This window comes from Tupaia chinensis, unplaced genomic scaffold (genome assembly GCF_000334495.1).
Source record: "Tupaia chinensis unplaced genomic scaffold, TupChi_1.0 Scaffold147554_1, whole genome shotgun sequence".
Classification (NCBI taxonomy): Eukaryota; Metazoa; Chordata; class Mammalia; order Scandentia; family Tupaiidae; genus Tupaia; species Tupaia belangeri.
Window position 1 is genome coordinate 1,845,440 of NW_006207406.1, and position 25,580 is coordinate 1,871,019.

The 25,580-nt window shown below is 41.2% G+C and overlaps 1 protein-coding gene across 6 annotated transcripts in view; it reads left to right on the forward strand.

Annotated features, from left to right (window-relative positions):
• The first annotated feature begins 18 nt into the window (after positions 1-18).
• The window catches only part of LNPEP (leucyl and cystinyl aminopeptidase), a 123,228-nt gene continuing 97,666 nt past the window's right edge, over positions 19-25,580 (forward strand). For 2 of the 6 annotated variants that reach the window (XR_337605.3, XM_006169865.3), the window contains exon 1: positions 19-190. Coding sequence is in view for 1 of the 6 variants with exons in the window: in XM_006169865.3 (XP_006169927.1) it covers positions 172-190 (19 nt within the window). In the remaining 5 variants the exon portion in view is untranslated. The other 4 variants (XM_006169868.3, XM_006169867.3, XM_006169866.3 and 1 more) reach the window with 4 other exon arrangements.

Below are 25,580 nucleotides of genomic sequence, written 5' to 3' on the forward strand. Positions count from 1 at the left end.
GAAAACCCGGCACGGCGGAACCGCAGAGCAGCGGAGCGGCGCCGCCCCTCGCGGCACCTCCCCGGCCGCCCTGGGAGGCCGCGCTGGGCATGCTCAGTCCGCAGGGCCGCTTCAGCTCTCGGAGTAGGAAGCCTGGGCGCTCCGACCGTGAGGAGCCGCGGCGGGGGGAAAATGGAGCCCTTTACCAATGGTGAGTGGGCGGTTCGAGGCGCCAGCACCCGGGTTCTCTAAGGTCTAGCGGGCCGGGGGCAGCCGGGACACTCGGGGTCGGGCTGCAGTCGCCGCCACCGCGGGGCTCCCCCGAGGTTGGGGGGTGATGGAGGGGCCGGGGGGGCCGCACACCGAGAGGCCGGGGGGTCGGCAGCCCACGCGGGGCACGGGGCTGCGTGAAGGTCAGTGTCGCCGCCCGCCCGGGGTGCCGTCGGGACCCGGCGCTGTGCCGCGCTGCCGGGTGGGCGAGCCGCACAGTTTGGGCTGCTGCGCGCCGAGGAGGGGCAGCGGGAAAGTTGGCAGCCGGGTTTGTCCCCGAGAAGGCGGCGTCGGCCCCGACTGTCAGGCAGGAAGGGTTAAGCCGCGGCCGCTGCCAAGCCCAAGTTCTGCGGCGCGCTGGGAGCTGTCGCCCTGTCCTTCAGCGAGTTGCCGGCGTGACTCTTCCCCGTAGGGAGGGGTGGGGGTGGGGGCTTGGCAGGTTATTTAGGGGAAGGAAGGGAAACTCGCGGAAAAGCTTGATCACCCCTGCCCCGAGCGGCGGAGGTGTGGACAGGTGTGGGTCCGCATTGCCACCCTCCTGCTGGCTGAGGCTCTCCGCAGGGCGATCGAGCTTCCTTTCACCCACTGCTGATAATACTAGCTTTTGCGTCCAAGTCTCATGTAGTATCAAGGGTCCGTCACGGTGATATCACAATGTGACAGGAGGCAAGAGTCAAAGCGGCAGCCTGTACCCTGCAAACAGCCACAGCCCTCTACTGAGCGCAGAGAATGAACCCACCCTAGTTAAGAGGATGGCTTTTGTCTGGACCACAAGTGCTGGAGTCCGAATCTAGGGTGAGGCGTCTTACCACTTTGCAGCGTTGAGCTTCTGGGGTCTCCTTTAGGACAGAGTCGGAACACTACCGAGAGGGAGGACTGCACGCTAAACTTCGGGGATTCACTCTCTCGGTGACATGCGTTTTCCTGTGGGTGGGTGGTTACCTACGGCAGAGCCCAAGGCTGACAGCTTGGATGCGCTTAGTTGCTACCTAAGACACAGAGAGATCTTGTCCACAGTGTCCCAGTCCCCAGCCAGATTCTGCTGTGTGCTGTGTGCTGTGTGCTTCGTTCACTGGGCTCCCAACTTCTCACGGTATTCCCCCTACCCTAATTGAGAATGCTTTATTCTACTGCCATCTTTCTGTCTGTACTGTTTAATTAGACTTAATGATGACAACTTTCATTTAGAATTTTCGTTTTCATTCAGATTTTATCATAATGACTGAGGCTCTAAGAATAGTCTGGTAAGGTTACCCAAAGAACTCAAGAAGATAGGAGTTGAAACCAACCATAGAGACCATCTAGCCTGTTAGTGTGAAATATGTTTAGTACTAGTTGTTAAATTCTCGTAAATGCATATGCCAAGGTTTATTCTTCGTTTAAGGTAGACTGCTTGGAACTCCCATTTTATAGGATTGAAAATGTAAGATTTCACCTAAATTTAAAATAATTTTTTTCACTACAAGGCTGAGTCACCCACTTGGTCAAGGTTAGAGCTAACTGATCTGCCGAACATGCCTAGAGAATTAAAGTACATTCTCAAATCTTAAAATTAAGGCCTTTTCTCCCCTCATAGACTATGCTCCTCTACATAAGAATATTTGCAAATTGTTACATTTGGGAGGACAATGGAAGAAATCCCAGGGAAGAGAGCAAAAAAATAAAGTAGGAAATAGGGTTTCTAATTCTTTCCTGTCTATCTTCCAGATTTTCAGTGTCCTCCTGGAGTCAGTTGGGCAATGCAACATTTTAGTTAATGTGTGAATTGCTCTTTAGAGCTTTATCTAGTGTCCTTTAACACTAGATAAGTTTAAGGAAAATATAAACAACAGCATCTAACTCAAGGAAAAGTTAGATCTAACAGTTTTAGGTGCTTTTCAGGTTTAAGGTGGGTTGGGTATTTCAAAACTTTTAAAGGATTACTGTAGTATTTTCTAGTGCCTTCAAAATGACATGGTAAGTATGTTTATCTTTGTACTAATTTTTTGAATACAAAAATATGCGCATATAATTCTCCCATAAGTCTGGGTGTTCTGGTGCAGAGTATTTCATTATTCATAGAATTTATGATTGCAGGATTTATCAGGCTTGGCACTGGCATTTGTTATACATTCATCCTTTTTTAATAACATTTTTTCCACTTATACTTTCTTGTATATCCCTGTATAGGGAGAGAGGAGTGGGAGCTTTACAAAAACAGTTATGATCATTCAAGACCATGTATCTTTCCGTTAAAATCTTGTCAATGGTTTCACTCTCTAACCTCTGTATTTATAAAGGAAGTGAATTTAGTTTCTGTCTTGTCATTCTGGCCTTCATTACTCATTACCTATTCCAGAAGGGCTTTCAGTAGTTTCCCTGCTTTCTGTCAAAAGGTACTACTGATATGGCCCATTTTTCTTGGTTCCTGTTCTGTGCCTAATGATCATCCTATTAACCTGTCGTCCAGGTAAACACTGCTACGACTCATCTAAATGTATATCTCCAGAAAGGACTTACCAGGATGGACCTTAGTGCCAGGAATTCCCATGTGGCTCAGGAGGTATTTCTGGCCTTGTCCTTGGGAGGGACTGCTGACCATGATGCTAAAGACTGGACATCCAGTCTAGCTTTGCATCTTTGGTGACTTTTATGAGAGAGAGATGTTGGACCAATACTGAAGATTGGTTTGGCAATGACTACTGGATTCTGTTAGGCAGGCAGAGATGAAACCATTAGAAAGTAGTGGTTTGTATATTACCAAAAAAAAAAAAAAAAAAAAGAAAAGAACAAAAAGAAAAATGAAAGAAAAGGAAAGATAACTATCTACATTTTTTCAAAGAGGTACTAGATTAAGGCAAGTTACCGTCTGATGTCTGTCTAGCTTTGTCTTCAATTGAATGCAGGATTGGGATAGTTCAGGTAACTTAAATTCATGTTAAGAAATGCAAATGCAAGAGCTCAGTTTTAGAAGCTGATCCAGGAGGTCTGAGGTTGGACCTAGAAATCTGTGATTTCATGTTGAATATTCTAGAAGTAGTCACTAGAAGGGAGTCTCTAGGACATTTCCTAAATAAGCAAATTTGGATTTGGAAGCATCGATGGAGAAGTACTTCTTTTCTTACTATTATGTATATATTTTGTTTATACTTTGTAGTTTGGGGTATGGTCTGAAATAAATCTACAGTTCAGAAAGTTGATTAGTTTGAAGTCCCAGAGCTGAAAAAGAGTTTGCCATTTTTTTTTCATTTAAACATGGTCCTCATGAATCATTTTATTACTGCAGCCTGGTACATAATCAAACAAGGGAGACTTTGTTGTTTTATAACACTATTTTTGTTTTTATTTTCAGACTGAGACCCAAATGAAAGTATTTTTCTACTTCTAAAATGGGAAGTCTGGGCAGCAAATTAGATATGTGTGGGGTAAAAGGCATAAAAAAATTGATAGCAGTATTTAAATCTTACAGTAACAGTTCTATAGTCATGTGTATCTTTCTAAAACAATTTTAGCATCATTTCTCAAAAATGTGAGCTTATCATATTTTATCTGTACTTTTCTTTTGTTTAATAATAAATTATTGCACTGAGAGAAAATCCTAAGAAATGGAAGGGCATAGTTTCTCTGTGTAATAGAATTAAAGTAAACTTTCAAATTTATTTGTTTTTTTTGCTACCTGGTATGTGCGCTTGCTGGGGAGAGAAAAGAGAGAAAGAGAGATGGAAAGTAAGAAAGCATCCCCTGGAGAGATGGGCCCGCCACAATCCCTTTTCCTCCATTCTCCAGTCGGGTTTTAGGTATATAGGCGCACACTTGCACCTGGCATGATTTTCAAGCTTCAGGGTCTGAGACTCGAGCTGTGCAGTTGGCCATGTGAGATCCAGCTGCTTTAACTACCATGTTGACCCTGAACTTCTACTCTTATCCTTCTATCTTAAAAATCTTTATTTCAGTCTCACTTTCTGTCTCTCTGTCTCTCTCCATCTTTCTGGTGAGCGCACACACCTATAGCGAAAACCTCTATTAAAAAAAAAAAAAAAAAAGGGGGACCAGTAGTCGACCGTGGTTCGAGCCCCGGACCCAGTGGCTTAAACTCACGCCGGGTGTGTGCCCAAAATCCCAAGAGGAGAATGGAGGAGAAGGGATTGTGCTGTGGCCATCCCCCCTAGGGCCTGATTTCTCACATTCTGTCTCTCTGTCTTTCTAGTGAACCCACACGCCCTATAGCAAAAAGCTCTTAAAAAATTTTTTTTAAGTTCATGGTAAGTAGTACTATGTGGGAATCAAGTGTTAGCATCATTAACAGTCTAAAGTTGAAACTGTAGCTAAAACCAATCCAATTTTTAACTGGAAGGTAATGGTAGAAAAGTTCTTTGCTATTATTAGTTTCCAAAAATAGTGTCTTGAAGCAAGACAAAACCCAGCATATTTTAAAAACTATTGTAACCAATGATTATGTATCTGTAGGTGAGCTTTGAGAACTCAACCTGATTTTATATATACATAGACATGCACACAGATACACAGACATGCACACACACCCAGAAAAGTTGGTTACAAAGAAATTATCACATAGAGAATATGCAGTAGGTGATTTCCTGCTCAGTATTTCAGTCAGATATCATCTTTGAATGCTTGCTTACAAGTAGATTTTCTGCTAGGCACAGTTACCAAAAAAACTCCCCTAATTCTGTCACCAGATTATGCTAACCTAAGTAAGAGAAATGAATCAGAAGAATCTAATTTTGTTTTCATGCTGACAGAAAGGTATAGAAGAAATGAAAACAGCAATAAAGTGTTGTCTAAGACAGTATAGTAATTATGAAAGAATTCTCTATAAACTGTTTGGATACTTTGCCACAATAAGCTCACACTGATTTTGTGTAATTCTCTTACTAGGAAACAGCAGCATTTTGACTCTCGGTGAAAACATTAGGAACTTGAGATATGGAAAAGTTTCACTAGATTACCCAGAACTTGGAGCTAGATTAGGCCTGTGGTTTTTGGCAGTTGAGGTGAGGTGGACAGTGCAGCCATTTCAACCAGTTTGCTCCTGTATTGAAAACAGTTAGGCTATACAGTTGAGCTAGTACTACTAGGCCTTTTTACGACATCACTGGAACAATCAGAAACACAGACTTTTATATTTTTAAAATTTTGTTTGAATCCCTAGATATATGTCTTTTCTGAGTATTCACAGGAAACCAAAATTTAGGAATGGAGGGAGATTTTGGTGACCTCCTGGCAATACAGCTCCTTTTATTATGAATCTACCAGCCTTAGTAGAGAAGGCTGCACATTGTCCTGAGGTTTCCAGGGAGTAACTGTAACCCTAAGAGCTCCTGTGTCCCCAAAACGGATTCGGGGATTCCCTCAATCTTACCTGTTGTCATTCATTTGTGATTGTTTTGGGAGCACCTGTAGGGCTTTTAACAAAGAATCTTTAGGAGAAATCTGTATTTAGAAAGTGATTCAGTAATAAAGATGAAAAAAGTGTAGAGATTTGGGGGTAAAGGAGGAATCCGATTGGCAGAAATTTTCAAAATACTCATGCATTGAGCCTTGCAGGTCTTTGGCTCAGAAATGATCCACAGCTGGGGAGCAGGACACTCTTTATGATGTAAAGACGAAGGCAGAGTTGGAAGTGGGGAGGTAGATGGGTCTGGCTGAACTAAAGGAACTGAAAGAGGAAGGTGTGAATGAGTGAAGACTGGCATGTGGTGGAAAACATTTTCCAGTAATTCAGTAATGCTGTTTTCCTCCTTTCACCATCAAAATGCATGGACCCTTGTAAGGAAAACATGCAAAGAGGACTGTAGACCTTCTGGGACCACCATAGAAGTTAATTACCGTTCTGTGTCACCTTGTTTAGGTTCACTTTTTTACTGGTGCTTACGGTTGAATAATGAACCAATTAATTTCTTTTCTAAATTCCTAAATGATCATTTAAATGAGGAGGAAACCAGATCATTTGCCAGATAAAATTTAGGAGTCCAAAGGAATTTCAAAAAACAGTAGAGAATTAAGTTCAATTGTATGAGACACTTTCAAGTTATTTTCTTTTTGGTGTGTAGTACTTAATGAAGGTCCTCCTAGGCATTCCACATATTTCAAGAATTTAGTCACTGAAACAAACTTTGAATCAATTATCTGGAGTTCTCTAGACTTGGAGGGTTCAAAGACTTCGCCAGTTAACTTTTGTGGGAGGCCTGGCCACTGGTCTGGAATGAAGGGAGTTAAAGAAGGTTTCCTGATGTTTCTGCAGGGAAAATTTCTTCAACTGAGGGTAACAGGAGAATGGGGAGTGCAGTGAGAACGGGGTACCTCCGTGGGTTGAGTATGTTCATGTTCCTTTCTTCTTACCGGGGCTAGCTGGTCGTGTTTCCCGGACAGCTGACTCAGGTGTCATTCGATGTCGTAGATGAAATTTCTGATGGGAAAGGATGCTTTGACACATAGTATTTCTCACAGCCGAAGGTGTTATTTTTTAGGACGAAAACCAGTTAGAATATTTATCACTGAAAGAGCATTATGTCATTGCAAGATCTTCTTTGGGGTAGCATACACAGAGATTAGTAGGGGTGTTCAGGAGAGTCAGAAGTATGAAAGACCTTTCTCTAAGTTGATCTTGGTGGTGTGATTTGAGGACAAATAGTGTAATACTTGCCTAATGTCATCTTGTCCCATAATTGTTCAAAGGGGCTCAGTGATTAAGTAAGGAAGGCTTCTGTGGCCTTTGAGGCTTGGTGGGAGGAACTTGTGTGCCCAGATTTACCGATATTGTGTAGGGGTTGGGCTGGCCCACCATTACACTTATTAGCAGCAATTTCTCTTTAGCTGGATGCCAAGTTCCTCAGCTCTGGGGGCCACTATCACTGTCTTTCCTGTATCTAGATCAAATGGCTAGATTAAGAAGACAGCTGAAGTGAAACATAAACTATTGGGTGGAAATAAGAAATGTATTGCTCTTTAAAGCATCAGCCTCACTTCCGTCAACATCAATATAGGCTAATGAGAGGTTTAGTAACTTTCCAGTGGGAGGAAACAAAGAGGAAAATAATTGATTGTAGACAGAAGAGTCTAATCCGACTTGATGATTAGATAATATTGTGTGTTGAGTTAGAAACAAACACACATTCACCGAAGTGTGGCCGACTTTGTTCAATTCCACTTGCCTGTTGTAGTTGGGTACATAGTTCTGTTTTTATTCATTGCCGATTCAGAAAATACTATTGAGATAAAGACTTAAAGAAATAATGCATAAAAACATTTTTTGGCAAATAACCAAGTGACAGTTGGTAGAAAAAAATATGGTTATGATCCCAGCCTTTTGATTAGTCTTCGCTAATTTTTTAATGGGTTAATGATAAAGAGATTGATATTTAGTCAAGACAGGAATAGAGAGAGAGAGAGAGAACATGCCCTGAGGGGGATGATCACACCACATTTTCTTCTTCTCTTGGGATTTTGGGCACATAAATACACATACCTGTTGTGTTTTTCTTTATTTCTTTCCTTTTTGTTTTTTTAGGTTTTGCCATAGGGTGCAGATACTCTCCAGAGAGAGGGAAAGTAAGAAATCACCTCCTAGGAAGGATGGCTACACCACAATCCCTTTCCTCCATTCTCCTCTCAGAATTTTGGGGATGCATGCACATGCACCCGGCATGATTCTCAAACCGCTGGTTGGCCATGGAGTCCAGGGCCAGTCTAGCACCTTAATCATCATGCCACCTGCTGACCCCACCTGGTGTGTTTTTCAAGCCACTAAATTCAGGACCTGAACCACGTAGTTGGCCATATAGAATCTAGCCACTTTAACCACTATGCCTCTGACTGGCCCAGCCAGTTGTAAATTGATGACATAGTTATTGCTATAGAGATTTAAGACTGTCTGTACCTTGTGTTTTACTAGTCTGAATCAGATGGAAAAATATTTCAGAGAATTATCATCAACATAATTCTTTATTCAAATCCATCTGACATCAGGTCTAATAAGTGTATTCACCAGTTGAGATATTTTTAAACTCATAAACTTTCTGCGTACATTGAAGAGTTCTTATAAATATTCTTTGCATATTCTATTCAGTGATACATGTTCTCTGTTGAGTAAATCACAGATATTCATTAGGCCTAATGCCATTTTTCATTTTCAGTAAGAAATTATGTTAGGTTAAGATGTTGTTTTGAAACTATACCAGTTGGAATTAAAAATAAACTTTTTACTTTAAATCTTACAAATGTGTTTGTAGCTATACAGATTTGCCTGAAAGATTAACGAGCATAATAAATACTTAGATGTTGCTGGCAATTTCAATTAATTTTTATAGCTAAATCTTTCTAAGAAGTGCCCTGAGAATCATTAAGAACTGTGGACATATATTTTGAAACAAGATTTTAAAAATACTTTATAACATAAAAATTGTTAATTTGATTGGGTCTACATTGATAAAAATATAAGCAAAGTAGATAACTTAGCCTAGGAAAAGAAAATTGAAATTAAAGCTAAAATAATTTAACTCCTTCCCCCATACAAGAGTACTGGTAGGAAAAGAAATGTATACTCTAAAGACATGATAAAATTTAAATTAAAATAAAGTTTTTAAATCGTAGCATTAAAAAAAAAGATTATTGGCTATCTTTTTAGTGAATCAAATGGCTATCTTTATGTGAATCATAATGACTTTCATGAAAAATATGAGTGAAGCAGTCAAATACTCATAGTAATCACTCCTGTCCTATTTGTCTGTGTTGTTTAGTCTAGGACTTGTACTTGTGACTTGGAATTTTAGGTGTTGTCTAGGCAAAATTTTAATGACAGTACTTCTTTTTTGGCATTGCCAATATTTTTGTCCCTCTATGGTATTACCAATGTTTTTGAATGTTGGTTGTGCAGTAGAACTCAATGGTTGTTAGAACTTTGGACATTATTGTAACTCTTTAATTTTCCCTTAGTTCTATATTAATTCCTTTGTAGATAACAACCAGAGGAAATAAATATAGAAATATATAAAGCAGATATAGTGTACAAAAGAAATTTTGGACAATGGATGCTTTGGACTTTATTTTATTGAAACCAGAGAAAACTGGAATTCAAATCTACTTAATTTTTCTTCTAAAATCTTTCTTCTTTTTAAAACTCACATGTAGTCTCAAGGACTTATAGTTTATAGTTTACCAAGCCCTGACTCTATCCAGGGCTGAATGCTGGGTCAATATGAAAGCAAAAACATTTAGGATTATGGCATCACCCTCAAACAGTTTATGGTAGAAGCCATGAACTCCATAAACCCATGTAGTGGAGAAGGCTAGGCTCCAGGGGACTGGGACTGTGCCTTAGTTATTTTTGTACCTGCTCCTCAGGGTCTAGCACAGTGCTTGTCACACTGTACAGGAACCAATAATATTCAACGTTTTTTTAAGTTTATACCAAGTGCTAGGCCCTGAACTAATGAACATCTCATTTCATTTTTACAGCTATCATCCTTATCCTAGAGGTGAGGAAAATAAGGCTTAAGAAAGTAAGTAACTTGCCTAAGGATATACACCAAGTGCAGGACAGAAATGGGGCCTATGTCCATCACTCCAAAGCCAGTGCTTTTAACCATTACGCTAATATTAGAAAGACAAAAGAAGGGAAGGAGAAAAGGAAGAAAAGTAAGAAATAAAAATAGTGCCATGAGAGTCCAACGACACAGTGGATCTTCCTGATTAGATCAGAGATGAGCGGCTCCACGGAAGGTGTTATTTGTGCCAGGACTTGCAGGGTGAGTGAACAAGACTGGGACCTAGATCTTTAGGGAGCCCACTGCCTACTGAAAGGACAGTACAGCCAAAAACAAGGGCATTTTCATATCACACTTAAAAGAGATCTGAGGGAGAAAGGAACTTAGCTGCCTTGTCTTTGTAGGGGCTTAGTGATACAGGGGAGAACAAGGGTGGAAAGAATTGAGGCAGTGGAGAAAGGGCCAAGCTTAATACATAAGAGCCAAGAAGATGGGGCTGGTGATTACAGATGATGAAGGCCAAGGGCCTGGGGAAGAGGGAAGGGACCAAGATGGAATGTGGCCTTTGGGGCCAAGTCAAGGACTAGGGGTAGGAGGGGGAGAGAAGAGCATGAGAAGACCAGGGGCAAGGTGCCGATGTGCCCTGAATGGTGTCTAAGGACCAGGGCCCAAGCATTGGGCTGTGTGTAGTGGTGGGGGAAGCCAACATGGAGTCTGGGGGATAGCATTCTGGAGTGATTCAGAGAGATTAGTGAGCTTGGGCCCAAGGAGTGGGAGAGGATGACTGGCTGACCCTAAATGCAGCAGTGGTGGGGGGCTGGAGTACTCGAAGGCCAACAGGAGATGGGATGGGGTAGGGTGGGTACAGCAGCCTGGCCACATTGGCTGAGAACTGGGGACAGAGATTGGCAGAGGGACCAGAGGGTCCCTTTTCTCCCCACTGGGTCTGGGAAAAGAGCCACAGCTTCCAGTTCTTCAGTGGAAAGGACAAGCCATGCTCAGAGTTCCCCCACAAAGCCATGTCCACCCCCACCTCCCACCTGGCAACCCCGTGCCCTATCCAAACCCACCTCACTCTGACACTCAATTATGGACTATACCGCCTCCACTCCACATTTTCCCTTTTTTTTTTCTTCTTGGATATCTTCCCTTTTACATCATGTGAATTGTTTATCTTTTATTTTTATCACCTACACTAAAAATATAACCAACTGAAATTACTTCTCCATGTCTTCTTGTTCCACTTTTCTTTTGGGACGGTGTCAAGAGTAGAGATCAGAGGAGCATGGAATACGAATTTCAATACAAATTCTTCTTTGTTTTATTTGTGCAGTTTATCTTTTTTAAAAGATACCCTCCTAAATGAACACACTAAAACATACCTTTATTGTATGGCTAACTTTCTCCAAGCTTTGTTCTTAAATGTGGAATACAGATAGAATTGTAGCATATTTTTGCCCTTAAGCTTACATTGCAGTAGAACCAATTAAAAAAAAAAGAATTGATACAGGCCCAACCACAGTGGTGCAGGTGGTCAACTCTGCTATGAGGTGCTGGAACCATGTGGGATGCCTTGGATTTGGACCCTGGGTCAACCTGAATAACTGGGTACATCTGTGGGTATGCTCACATTTCTGGCTAGAAAGGAGAGGGATTTGGGCATGGTGAGACCCCATGAAGGGTGCCCCTCTTTCCTCTCTTCTGTTTCTCTCATGAAACAAACTTTAAAAAAAAATATTGATATTAGCATGTAAACTAGTACCTTCTTTATGGAAATTACCAACTTTTAAGAATTATAGGTCTCATCCCATATCTCTTCCATCAGAATATTTTATTTTGTACTTTCTTTTGGAGATCTATCTATGAATCCACCTTTTTCTAAGACTGCTGCATAGTATAGCATAATTGTGAAAAGTAGTTCAGAATGCTTATTTTATTAATTTAATTTTGTTGTTATTTTTTTCTGTAGGGTATGTGCACTCACCTGAGAAAGAGAGAGAAAGTGAGAGAGGGAAAGTGAGAAATCATTCCCTAGGGAATGGTCACACCCTAGGGGATGGGCTCACACATCCCTGGGTTATTTTCCAAACCTCCTTACCCCCAACTCCCAGGGTTAGGACTCATGTGGCACACTCTGCCATGTGGGATCTAGCCACACCAACCACCATGCACCTGGCTGGCTGGAAAAAAAATATATATATTTTCAGTTGGCAGATGCACTCATTGGAGAAAGAGAAAGACAGAGAGACGGAGAGGAAGTGAGAAATCACACCCCTCCCCGCCAAAGAGGCTGGCCGTGCAGCAATCTGTCCTCCTCCATTTTCCACTTGGGATCCGCCAAAGAGGTTGGCCGTTCTGCAATCTGTCCTCCTCCATTTTCCACTTGGGATTTTGGGCCTGCGGGCACACATGCCCATGTGTCCCCAAAACGGCTGGTCTGGGACTTGACCTGTGCATTTGATGACATGAGACCCAGCACCAGCTACCAGGCCACCAGGTAGCCCAAGACTGCTGCATTTAAAACTTAGCTCTCTGTGTACTAGTCTTTATTCTTAAGGATACTAGTAGAATGTATTAATATGTTTAGCTGAAAAACAAAAATGTCAACAGAAACTCAAAACTGTTTCTGATTTTAGCAGAGGTCTAAGTTATAAGGTGATTTGGGCAAATGCCAGGCATAGTGAGATTTTGAAAAGTTAGGAACAAATGATAGTTCTTGTTCGTAAATTCTTTGCTAATGGCTTGAGGCTAGCATAGGAATACTCTTTTCATTTTATACTTATTAACAATTATGAATTTGCAACACTTTCTGAGAAGTGTTGCTTAACGGTGTTATGTAACTAGAGAGAACTCTTCTATGTCCAATTTAATTCCACTCTGGGTATGTTTTCTGGTTCCTGCAAGCAAATGCAATCTGCAACATCTCATTATTCACACAAGTAGAACTTGTTTTAATCTTAGATCAGAAATAAAATATAGCTTGTCTGCTAGTTAAAATAGCATTTTAGGACCAAAAAGGGTAGTGTGAACGTGAAGCTGGAGTAAGAGTACTTGATTAGCTGGTAACAAGGCCCGTGTTTCGCAGGCATTGGGAATGCAATGAAACATGCCTATATGATCCTGTCTATTTATTTGTTTTTTTTCTCATAGGAAGCTTAAAAGCCAGTTTTACTAATTACTTTGTGTTTCTCCTACTGACTGCGACATCCTTCTTTTATTATTATCTTTGCTGGATGGATGTAACTTGGCAGCAGCTTTTGGCTCTCAGAATCTGCTGTGAATTAGGGCAGTTTATCTCCTCACCTCTACCCTGTCGTGAAGCTGTGGTCTCTGTGTGTGTGTGTGTGTGTGTGTGTGTGTTTTCCACGAAGATAATACTTTGAACTTCCAAAGCATATAAGCTTAGTGATTCTGACCAAACAGCAAGGTGGGGAATATAAGGAGTAATTCTCAAGGTATTTGGTGATTATATGGATGGGAACAGAGTAGAAGCATCCCTTACCCTGGACCACAGTTGTTCCTGGGAAACCTCACAGCAAAGAGATTTATATTTTTCACACAAGAATAAATACTAGAGTATTTTTTTTTTCAGTTTTGCCCAGAAATGCTCAAAGAAGCATAATGATTATAAAAGCAGAAGTACCCACTTGTTTAGGGGGTTACTTTCTAATGGGTTAAAACTCCCCTTCACATTCTATGTGAAGGCATACATGAGGGCAGGCCCCACGGCCTCGTGGTTAAGGCAGCTGGGTCCCACATGGCTGACCCCACAGCAAGAGTCCTGGACCTGGAGGCTTAAAAAGCATGCTGGGAAGGGTGCCCCAAATTTCAACAGGGTGAGGAGATGGAGGAAGAGGGATTGTGGCATGACTATACCCAATGGGGGTGCTTTCTTTCTTTCCCTCTCTCTGTCTCCCTCTTTGGAAGGCACACACACCTTCTAGCTAAACAAAACAAACAAAAAGAATGTGCAGGCTTGTTTAGTTGGGACAGCCATAAATTACATATAATATAAAAACACAATTCCCTTGTATTTGTGACTGCAGCGACATCTAACATAGCATTCTGCAATTACTGGATGCTCGATAAATGTTATATGAGACTCATATTACTTTAAGCAACCCTAAAACAAAAACAAAAATGACAGGTCTGTTTGTAGTCTTTTCATTTAGAGGATTTTCTTTTTTTCTTTCAGGAAAGTTGAATTACAGTGCTCTTTTTCTTTTTCTGTAAACTTCTCTGTAGTAGATAGATGGATTCCTGTAGGTTTTTGGTATCTATTCAGCTTCCCTTTCTGCTGAAATGCATTTATTGAGCACTTACTGTATTTCAGACCCTATGCTTTGTACAGAAATAAGACATGGACTTAGTGTTTCAGAGAACAGAAGGTGATGGGGGGTACTGTCTTACTCTGAAGCATTTTCAAATTAGAATGAAAAGGTGACACATTTTCCTTTTCTCTGCTTTCATCTTCTGTGCATATTTCTGAGCTAGAGAGAGCCATGCATTTAGACCTAAGTGGTACAATTAAATCAATCTCTTCTGATAATGCCACAGGGCCTCCAGCTGACCTGTACTGGCATATGTTGCCTTTTATTAGAGAGCCACGAAAACAGTTTCCAAGCGAATTAGATTCAACTCTTTTTTTTTTTTTTTTTTTTTTAGGTTTTTGCCTTAAGACACATGTACTCACTAGAGAAAGAGAGAGAAATTGAGAAATCACCCTCTGCAGGGATGGCCATGCTGCAGTCCTTTCTCCTCCATTCCCCTCCAGGGATCTTGGGCAGGTATGCATGCACATGTGCCCAGCAGAGTTTCAGGCCACTGAGTCTGGGTCTGCAAATGGGGAGTACAGCAACATAACTGCCATGCAACTCCTGGCCACAGATTCAACTATGAAAGAGGAATTTCCTAGTATCTTACAGTTAGTAGGAAGACATGAATTGGTTGTACAAAAGGTTTTATGTGGCCTTATGGAAAGTAAAGGGGGTGAAGCTCTGTCATGGCTGTTTCCCAGTCACTGTCAGTTACCCAGTCACTGAAAGGCAGGGCCTCTGTTAGTTGACATAACAGGGTAACTAGTGTTTCATATTACTATGACCTGAGGAACGTGAAAGAATGAATTTTAGACCTGACACGAACCAGGAGGAAAAAAGTGTGGACATTTCTGTCCAGAAGTTAATCAAGGAGTAAAAAGCAAATGATATTTTGAGAACCAAACCTAAACAGCTCCTTAGTGGTCATATAACATAAATGGTGTGTGCTACTGTGAAGGAAGACATTGATTCATGACTGCCTTCCCCCTTAAAGAAATATCCACCCGATCCTTCCCCAAAGTGCCCTCCCCTGCCCTTTACTCAGTGTATTTACAGAGCGATAATATGGGACAGTATAAGCAGTGTGTTGGTCTTCTCTGACTGATACAGTGAAATAATGCAGACCAGTGACTTAAACAAAAGAAATTAAATTTCCCCCAGTTTCAGAGATTGGTAGTATAAAATCAAGGTGCCAGCATCATTAGTTTCTGGAGAGAGCCCTCCTCCTCCCTCCGAGAAGGCTGCCCTCTTGCTGTGTCCTCACGTGGCTGTTCTGCGCAGGTGTGGAGAGGAAGGGAGCTTTTGTTTCTTCCTCTTCTGATGACACCAGTCCTACTGGTTAGCGCCCTACCCTTTTGACCTCATTTAACCTTACTGACTTCCTTGAAGGCCCTGCTCCCAATACAGTGACATTGGGGGTGAGGACTTCAACTTAGGAATTTTGTGGGGGCATGATTCAGTTTATAACGAGAACCTTCACACTGGCCATTGTGTTTCTGGAAACCTCCGGGTACAGAAGTTTGTGTTTTTCCACAGGAACAAGTTACCAGAGTTTACATTCCTACCTGAGGAGACTGAAAGAGGCGTACATGATTAAGTTTAGATGTTGTTATGATTATTATTATTATTTAAACCAGAGACCAGGATGATCCTAAATCCTCATTCTCATTTTTTGGCAACTATTGATCTTCTGTCTGTTTTTATAGATGAGTTAGCATTTTATAGAATTTTATATAAATGGAATCATACTATACATTTCGGGGGGGTTCACTCAGCATAATATTAGGTCATCAGGAAAGTCATGACATATTTATCTATGTTTTTCTATGCAAAATACATCATGACTTTCCTGACAACTGAATAGTTTTTATTTCTGAATAGTATTCCGTTGTATAGATATACATAATTTGTTCACTACTTGCTGGACATTTGTTTCTGGTTTTGAGCTACTATAAGTAGTTCTTCTCTGCCCATCTACAAGTCTTTGGGTGAGCATATAGCTAAAAGTCAATTGGTTGGATCATCTGGTAACTATGTATTTTGACTCTTTTTTTTCCTTCTTTTTAAAATTTTGCTAGAGGGTATATATGCTTATCACTGGAGAGAAAGAGAAAGAGAACGTGACAGAGAGAATAGAGAGAAAAGGCAACTCCCAGGGGGATAGTACACTGCAATCTGTTCTCCATTTCTCCCTCCTTTCAGGATTTTGGGCATGCATGCGCACATGCCTGCTGTGTTTCTTCAGACTGCTGAGTCTGGGACTTGATCCACATGGTTTGCCATGTGGGATTCAGCCATGCCACCAATTGGTCCTATTTTAACTTTTTAAGAAACTGCCAAACCGTCTATACTGGTTGCACTATTTCACATTTCCGTCGACAGTATATGAGAGTGCTTATTAATTCGGTATGGGTAATTTTTGTAGTAGTTTTAGCCAACCCAATGGGTGTGTGATATCTGTATTTTTTTTTGTTTTTTGAGAGTTTTTTAGCTATAGTGTACATGCACTCACCAGAGAGAGAAACAGAGACAGAGAGACATAAAGTGAGAAATCACCCCCCACCCCAGTGCAATGGCCATTCTCCTTCATTCTCCCCTTGGGTTTTTGGGCACACCTGCACACATGCCCAGAGTGTTTTAAGCCACCAGATCCAGGACTCGAACTGTGGTCAACCAAGTGGGAGTCCAGCGACCTAACCATTTTGCCATCTGCTGGTCCCTTTCAGTGTTTTTAATTTGCATTTTCCTGATGACTATTCATGTTGAGTATCTTACATTTTTTTATTTGTTTTGTATGTATGTGTGTATTTGGCCATTAGTTCATCTTTTGTATGACTGTTCAAATGTTTTGTGCATTCCTTTAAATTGGATTATTTATGTCACTGAGTTCTGACAAAATTCTGGATACATAGTCACACAAAGATATATATCTAGTACATTGTTACAAAGCAATGGAAACATTATTCACTTTGTGATGTTGGTTTTGGTCTGTCCTACACATGTGTAATTCAATGATTATTCTGCAACTTTCCCAGGTTCATACACAGACTTAGCGGATCTTTTTCTCTGATACCTTCCCTTGGTATTTCTCCCACACTGTAAAGCCTACAGGGACTGTTTTCCCTGATTTTCTGAGTATAAATATGGGGCTCATTGGGGTCTTTCTTTTTAGTACTGCCATACCACGCATACTAAAGCTTGCCCTCAAGGCAAAGTGGAGAAAGAAATGAGAACAAAATTAAAACAGAAACTCACTGGGGCCAGCAGATGGTTTAGCGGTTAAGGTGCTGGACTCCCACATGCCAACTGCAGTTCAAGTCCTAGACCTGGTGACTTGAAAGTCATGCCAAGCATGTGTGTGTGGGTGCCCAAAATCCCAGGATGAGAAGGGATTGTGGCGGAGTCCTCTCCCCTGGGGGATGATTTCTCCACTTCTCTCCCTCTGTCTCTCTCCAGCAAGTACATGTGCCCTATGGCAAAAACCTTGGGGGAAAAAAAGAAACTCATCTTCCAAGTTTTGACTCTGTAATCCACCACAAAGTGAAGTGAAAACATAGACACCTGTGAGATCATCTGAATGCAAACTTTGTCCAGATACACTCCCCCAACCCCACCCTAATCTGTTAGAAGTAATCAGTTATCAGACATCACTGAACAAATTTTAGTGGCCTGCCTGTACTGAGGTTCTCCAAATACTTTAGCTAATCTCAGAATAGCTTTCATCATTTGTTACATAAATTAATTAATTACCTAGAAGCTTTCTCAAGCATAACTGGAAGTGCCACAGCTGGCTTTGGGTGAGTTCTTAACTTCTAACTTGGAGTGCTTAAAAGGAGCCACCAGTCATGGATGGCGGTGTGCTAGGGGCACCAGCTGGTGTTAATTTTCTGTAGCCCTAGGACAAATGATCACAACCTAATCAACACAACACAGATTTCATCTTACAGTTCTGTAGGTCAGACGCCTGACATGGGTCTCACTGGCTAAAATGAGGGCTTGACAGAGCTGTGTTCCTTTTTTGTAGGATCAGATTTCCTTCACTTTTCTAGCTTCTGAAGTCACCTATGGTCTTTGGCTCCTGGCCCTCTTCTTTCATCTTCAAAGCTAGCAAAGGCAGAAGTCTCTCTTACATTACTTCACTCTGATCTCTTCTCTGTCTCCTTCTTCCACTTCAGGAACTCCTGTGTCTGTATTGGGCCCCTTGTATAAGTGTGTCATCTCGAGGTCCTTAGCCCTGACCCTGGGGATAGGGCGTGGACCTCTCTGGGGGAGCCGTTTTTCTGTCTGCTGTAGCAGTCAGTCTTGTTTACAGAGGGAGTGGGTAGTGATGGTTAACGTGTGAGCTGCTGACGTAGAAAAGTGGCTACTATATATAGCAATGTCATTGGAACAAAGAGAGTGTTCCAGAATGCTTTCTACAAGATTGGCTTTATTTTCCTGAAATTATAATTAAATTACAGTTAACTGCCTCTGTATTTTATTTTGGGATAGCATTGAGGAAGAGATGGGAGTGGGATTTTTGGGAGGCATGGCTCATGATCCATCAAAATTTAATCATTGGTCAATTCACCCAAATAGCCAGGTAATCTCATTTAATTTAATAATTCACTAAAATCTTCTTTGTTAACTTTTGATAAAGTTCATAACTAGGTGTAATAGAGTTTTTTTAAACAACTCTTAAAGATTTTAGTAATATCTTAGTAAATATGATTATAGTAATATTTTAGTATTAGTCTTTTAAAATTGGGTTTAGTTAAAGCCATAGCTGATTCTTCATATCTGATCAAAGTTGAGTATTTGGGCATTTTCTAAACCTGGGAAGATCTAACATTTTTAGTCATGAGAGATTCCTGTGTAAGTCTTATGCCTATTTCTTATAGCAGAGATAGTGATAAATAATATTAATATGTTTATTTCAATACTTTTTTTATTCAACCTATTGCTTTTAAAATGTATCTTAATTTGGGGCCAGCAAATGGCATAAGGGCTATGTCACAGGACTCCCATGTAGCCAACTGTGATTCAAGTCCCAGACCCAGTGGCTTAAATTCACGCCAGGCGCGCACGTGTGTGTGTACGCCCAAGATCCCAAGAGGAGAATGGAGGAGGAGGGATTGCGGCGTGGCCATCCCCCCTGGGGAGTGATTTCTCACTTTCTGTCTCTCTGTCTCTCTCTGTCTTTCTGGCGAGCACACGTGCCCTGTAGCAAAAAAAACATATATATATATATAGTCACAGATTTCACAATTAACTTTATCAAATAAATTTATGTAATAGTAGAAATGTTTACTATGTGCTCTGTGAATCATAATCGAAATTGCCCTTCAGGGGCCAGCAGGCGCCATGGTGGTTAAAGTTCTGGAATCCTACATGGTGGACAATGGTTTGAGTCCCAGACCTGGCAGCTTGCTTCCTCGTTTTCCCTCTCTCTCCTTCACTGTCTCTCTCTCTCTCTCTGTCTAGTGAGCTCACATGCCCTATAACAAATTAATAACATTAATAAAAACAGCAATAGTTGACGCTGGACTCCCATGTAGTCGACCATGGTTCGCGTCCTGGACCCAGTGGCTTAAACTCACGCTGGGCGCGTGTGCGTGCATGCCCAAGATCCCAAGAGGAGAATGGAGGAGAAGGGATTGAGGCGTGACCATTCCCCCTGGGGGGTGATTTCTCGCTTTCTGTCTCTATATCTCTCTGTCTGTCTGGCAAGCGCATTCGCCCTATAGCGAAAACCTCTCAAAAAAATAAATAAATAAATAAATAACTCTTTAAAAAATAATTAAAAAAAAATGCCTTTCAGTTGAACTGACAAATCCCCTGAAAAACAGCTAGAACAAACAACAGCAGTTTGAATGAAAAATCTGAACTAAAGTTTAAGAAATAAAAGCAAGGGCCAGCAGATGGCGTGGAGTTAAGGCGACCGTATCCTAATGTGACCGGTTGTGCAGTGTGAATCCTGGACAAACTGGCTTGGGAATCACGCAGGATGCATGTGTGCGTGTGTGTGTGTGTGTGCGCGCGCGCCCAAAATCCCAAGAGGATGATGGAGGAGAAGGGATTGTGGCTTGGTTATTCTCCCTGGGGGGTGATTTCTCACTCTCTCTCTCTCTCTTTGTTCACTTTGCACACACACCTGTAGCAAACTAAAAAACAAAAACTTCATGCAGCATGAGTTGCTATAAACCTTAAGTCATTCATTGAAATGCATTTTAGCAAATCGGCCATATTTTGAGGTGTGGGTTAGTGGGTGTCATTCCCCACGTAAGTATTTTTATCAGCCAAGCTCAGAACTATGCTCCAACAAGTTATAGTACAGTTCTTTGACCTTTGCCAATTGTGCTCTATGTTCAACTTATGTTTGTAAGGTCAAAAAATAGTTAAACATATTAGAAATAATTGTGTCAAAAATTTTTAAAAATCAGTGAATAAAATTGTATCACTCAGGCAGAAAACTTTTATATTAGAAAATACAGTTTCTCATCTGAGTCCCACATATTACTGTGCCAGGAATCAACTAAGCACTTCAGGGAAAAGAAGAAACAGCAAAGAAATAATTCTTAAGTTAAATGAGCCAGGCAATAAAAGATCAAAACTGCGTGTTCTCATTGGTGGAAGCTAGAAGATTGGCAAGTGGAAGTGAAACTGGATACTAGCATCGGGGAAGGAAGGAGGAGAAGTTGGTTACCAGATAGGAGAGTCCCAGCAGGGTGGCAGAATGTGCCCTAGGATGCTTGCCCACGCCAGAGTGACTACAGTTGGTGACAATTCAATGTGTATTTCAAAATAGTAGATTTTGAATGTTCACAACATGAAGATGGTGAATGTGTTTATTGCCCTGACTTGATCATATTCATGTACTAAAAAAACCACTGTACTCATGAATATGTACCAGTACTCATGTCAATTAAAAGTGTGCTTTGAAAACAAAAGATGGGAAAGATGCACATAGATTTTTTTCCTCAAAAAATCAACTGTAGTACAACATGAAACATTTCCCTAATAATGAATTTTTCAATAATCATGTTTGTCTCTGTTTTGTCTCAGATCAAGACACACACAGTATTACTCAGAGGGAACAATATTACTCAGTCATGAACTATCAGCATGTCTGTTCTCTGAAAAGGTTTTATTCTTCTGGTTTGGTTTTAAAATCTTTAGAATCCATTTTATTATAAAACGTAAAAACATTTCTAAAAATGAGTTCTCTTTGCTCTTTTTAAAGGAAGAAGAATATCCAGAAAAGAGTAATAACTTGTAGTGTCATGTATACTTGCTTCAACTGAGCAATTTTAGGATGTCCCATTATTTGCAAAGGACTCACTTAAGAAAGGACTCACTGTAATGCAAGAACAAATGACTTTTTTAAGGTTGCCTAACCATTTCCTTTAAGTTTGGGAAAGTGGTTGTTTTCAAAGTCACCAGGCCAAATTTGGGTAGAACTAAACTTAGCTGAGTAGTTCTGTGGGTTAAGTTCACTTGTTTCACTTTCATCTTCCTGTGGAAAAGTTAAAATAAAAAAAAAAAAGCCTCCTTTTTGTCATTTTTACTACCCAGCTGAATGTTTTTGGGCAAAAGTTAATTGTTTTATCTGTAAAATTTAATGTAATTAGAGGTTCTTTTAAAAAACCCTCCAGTTTTCTAAAACAGCAACGATGGTTTTCTTCTAATTTTCTAAAAGAATAAACATTTACTTTCAGTACAATGGGCATCGTGTAGTATTTGGGTAATTTAATACTCTTTTTTTTTTTTTTTTTTGAGAGGCTTTTTTGCTGTAGGGCACGTGCGCTCGCCAGACAGACAGAGACAGACAGAGAGACAGAAAGCGAGAAATCACCCCCCAGGGGGGATGGCCACGCCACAATCCCTTCTCCTCCATTCTCCTCCCGGGATCTTGGGCACGCATGCACACGCACCCGGCATGAGTTTAAGCCGCAGGACTCGAACCGCGGTCGACTACGTGGGAGTCCAGCAAAATAGCCATTACGCTAACTGCTGGTCCCGATAATTTCATACTCTTGATGAGTCGGGGGTTAGTTCTACGTTCTGTCCCTGACGTAGTAGGAACCTGCTTCGACACTCCTGGGCTATTTTATATTCTGAAGTCACATCACATAGTATAGAAGGGTTTAGGTACCGCAGTGAGAAAAAAAAATGTGGCTTTGAACTTGATTCTGTCACTTACTAGCAGGTTTGTTAGCCTCTCCAACTCCATCTGCAAACTGTTGTGAGGATCGAAAGAGACAACATGTGAAGTGCTGATTAATACTGCAGAGAGCTAGTAATTATTGAGCACTCATCCTGCGCTAGGCCGCGTTCTAAATGCTTTGCTTGTGTCTCATTAAATTTTCACAACCCAGTGAATTCGGTGTAGTCAGTAAACGATGGCTGCATATTGGATGCTGGTCCCGTAAGGGTATATATAATGGGTCTGAAACGTTTCTGTCATCTAGTGATAGTGACTCCTTGTAACCTCGCAGTGCAGTTCGTGTGTGTGCTGATGCTGGTGTCAATAATCTGCCACACTGCCAGTCGTCTGAAAGTGTAGCATACACAGTTCTGCAGCACATCATTCTTTTTTTTTTTTTTTTTTGGAGAGGTTTTTTTTGCAATAGGGCGTGTGCACTTGCCAGACAGACAGAGAGAGACAGACAGAAAGCGAGAAATCACCCCCCAGGGGGAATGGCCATACCACAATCCCTTCTCCTCCGTTCTCCTCTCAGGATCTTGGGCATGCGTGCACACGCACGTGGCGTGAGTTTAAGCCACCGGGGCTGGGACTCGAACCACAGTCAACTACATGAGAGTCCAGCGACATAGCCATTATGCTAACTGCTGGTCCCAAGCACATCATTCTTGATAACCATAAATGACCGTTACTGGTTTATGTATTTACTGTATTTGCCTTATTTTAGAGTGTATACCTTCTATCTGCATAACAAGTTTGCTGTAGCACAGTATGCCTTGTTATGCCAGCAGCAGCCTGGCACCCCTTCTGTGTACTGTAGCTCTTGAATGCATCATTTTTCTCTTATGCTTGATTTAATCTCATGTTGTTTTCTCCCAGATGTAAGAGTAAAAGCAGTTAAGCGGAATGAGTTCTAGAGTACTTGACCATGGCAGAGTGACTGTAGTTGGTGACAATTCAGTGTAAAATAGTGAGATTGGTAGTTATGTGGTACAGCAATAAGCTTTACCATAAAGCCTAGGTGTGTCGTAGGCTATCCTATCTAGGTTTGTGTAAGTACATTGCGTGATTTTTGCACAGCCAAATCACGCAAAGTCCCATTCGTTAGAATGTATTCCTATTGTCAAGCAGCACAAGACTGTACCATTATTATCCTCATTTTACAGATGAGCAAACTGGGCGTGGAAAGATGAGCAACTTCCTCAAGGTGACACAGAAAGTGGCAGAGCAGTCTGGTTCCAGAGTCCTTAACTGCTCACTCTCCTTTGCTCACCCAGTGTGGTGTGTATAGTAAAGCCCTGGTGAATATTGGTTATCTCCAGTACCTGCGATGGGGTGAAGGTGGTGTGAGTGATGATAAACTTGGTTATACTTTTCTTGATGTCTTAACCTGGTGCTGTGCTAGGATCCCAGCAGAGCTTCCTCACATCCACTGAGAAAGTGAGAAACTTGAGTACATTAAGGCCCTTGGGTGTGGGGAAAAAAGCCCACAGCTGTATGGAGCTTCTGTAAAGCATGCAAAATGTTCTGAATCCCAAGTTCTCTGTTCTCTCCTTATGTTTCTGAGTTAAAAGTCTGGAGTAACCATGAGGCCCTGCATGTTTTCCCATTTCAAAGTTACCATAGAATCATAGAACTAGTCTATGCATAGTTTCAGTTTTATCTTAAGCGATAAATTAGTCTAGACAAATGGAATACCAAAACACTAATAGTGATACTCTGTGAGTGATGAATAAATTGATCATATATTGCTATATAATATATCACTAAAGCTAATAACAGAACAACACCATTTTTAGTTTTTTTTTCCTTCTCATGATTCCTCTGTGGGTCAACAATTTGGACTGGGTTTCTTCAGCTGATCTTGCCCGGGGTCACTCTGGTTGCAGTTGTAATTTGGCAACCTGATTTGGACCAGGAGAGTCTAAGATAACTTTACCCGGGGACCAGTAGATGCCATAATGCTTATGTCATTGCACTCCCATGTAATCGACCATAGTTTGAGTCCTGAACCTGGCGACTTAAAACTCACGTGTACATGTATGCCCAAAATCCCTAGAGGAAAATGAATGAGAAGGAATTGTGGTATGGTCATCCCCTCTGGGAGGGTGGGAGTGATTTCTTGCTTTCTGTCTCTGTCTCTCTGACAAGCACATACGCCCTATAGCAAAAAAAAAAAAAAAAAAAAAAAAAAAAAAAAAAAAAAATCTCTCTCTCTCTCTCAAAAATAAAAAAGAAAAGAAAAGAAAAAAGAGGAAAAGATAACTTCACTCATGTATTTGGCCATTGGTGCTGGCTGGTAACTGGACTTGTCTTTCCATGTGGTTCCTCATGCATACATAGGCTCGTTTAGGGTTCTTTCTCATGGGGCTCCCAGGGCAATAAAGAGAAATAGTGGAAATTACAAGGTCTTTTAGCCTAAAGTTAGAAATTCTAAACTATCTGGACCAGCAGATGGCATAATGGTTACATTGCTGGACTCCCACGTAGTCGACTGCAGTTCAACTCCCGGACCTGGTGCTTAAAATTCATACCAGGTGCATATGCATGCATGCCCAAGATCCTGAGAGAAGAGTAGAGGAGAAGGGATTGTAGTGTGGCCCACCCTCCTGGGGGGTGATTTTTCACTTTCTGTCTCTGTCTATCTAGTGAGCACACGTGCCCTATAGCAAAAACCTCTTCAAAAAAAAAAAAAAAAAAGAAGAAAGAGAAGGAGAAAGGAAGAGAAGAAAAGAGGAAATTCTACACTATCAATTCCATTGCATTTCATTGATTAAAACACATTATAAGGCCAATACAGATTCAAGGGGTGGAGATAGACTCTACTTCTTTTTTGTGTGTTTTTGTTTTTGCTATAATGTGCCTGTGCTCACTAGAGGCAGAGAGAGAGAGAGAGAGAGAGAGAGAAGAGAGAGAGAGAGAAGAGGAGAGGAGGAAAGTGAGAAATCACCCCCCAAGGGTCTGGCCACATTGTTATATAACATAACCTTCACTTCTACTCTTCTCTCAAGATTTTGGGGACACACATATGCTGTGCATATCTTCTGAGCCATCAGGTTCAGTACTCAAACCATACACCTGGCCATGTGTGATCCAGCTGCCTTTACCATTATGACACCTGGCTGGGCTGATTCTCCCTCTTAATAGGAGGTTCCATGGGAGAGTATTCTCTCATAGTGTCCAGATTTCCTGATTCTATTCTCAGGGCACTTTCTGACTTTCCTAGTTTCCTTCCTTCCTTTTATTTTGATTTTTTATTTGCCAGAGGGCACATGCACTTGCAAGAGAGAGGCAGAGAGAAGAAAGTGAGAAATTACCGCTTATGGGGGATGGCCATGCTGTGAT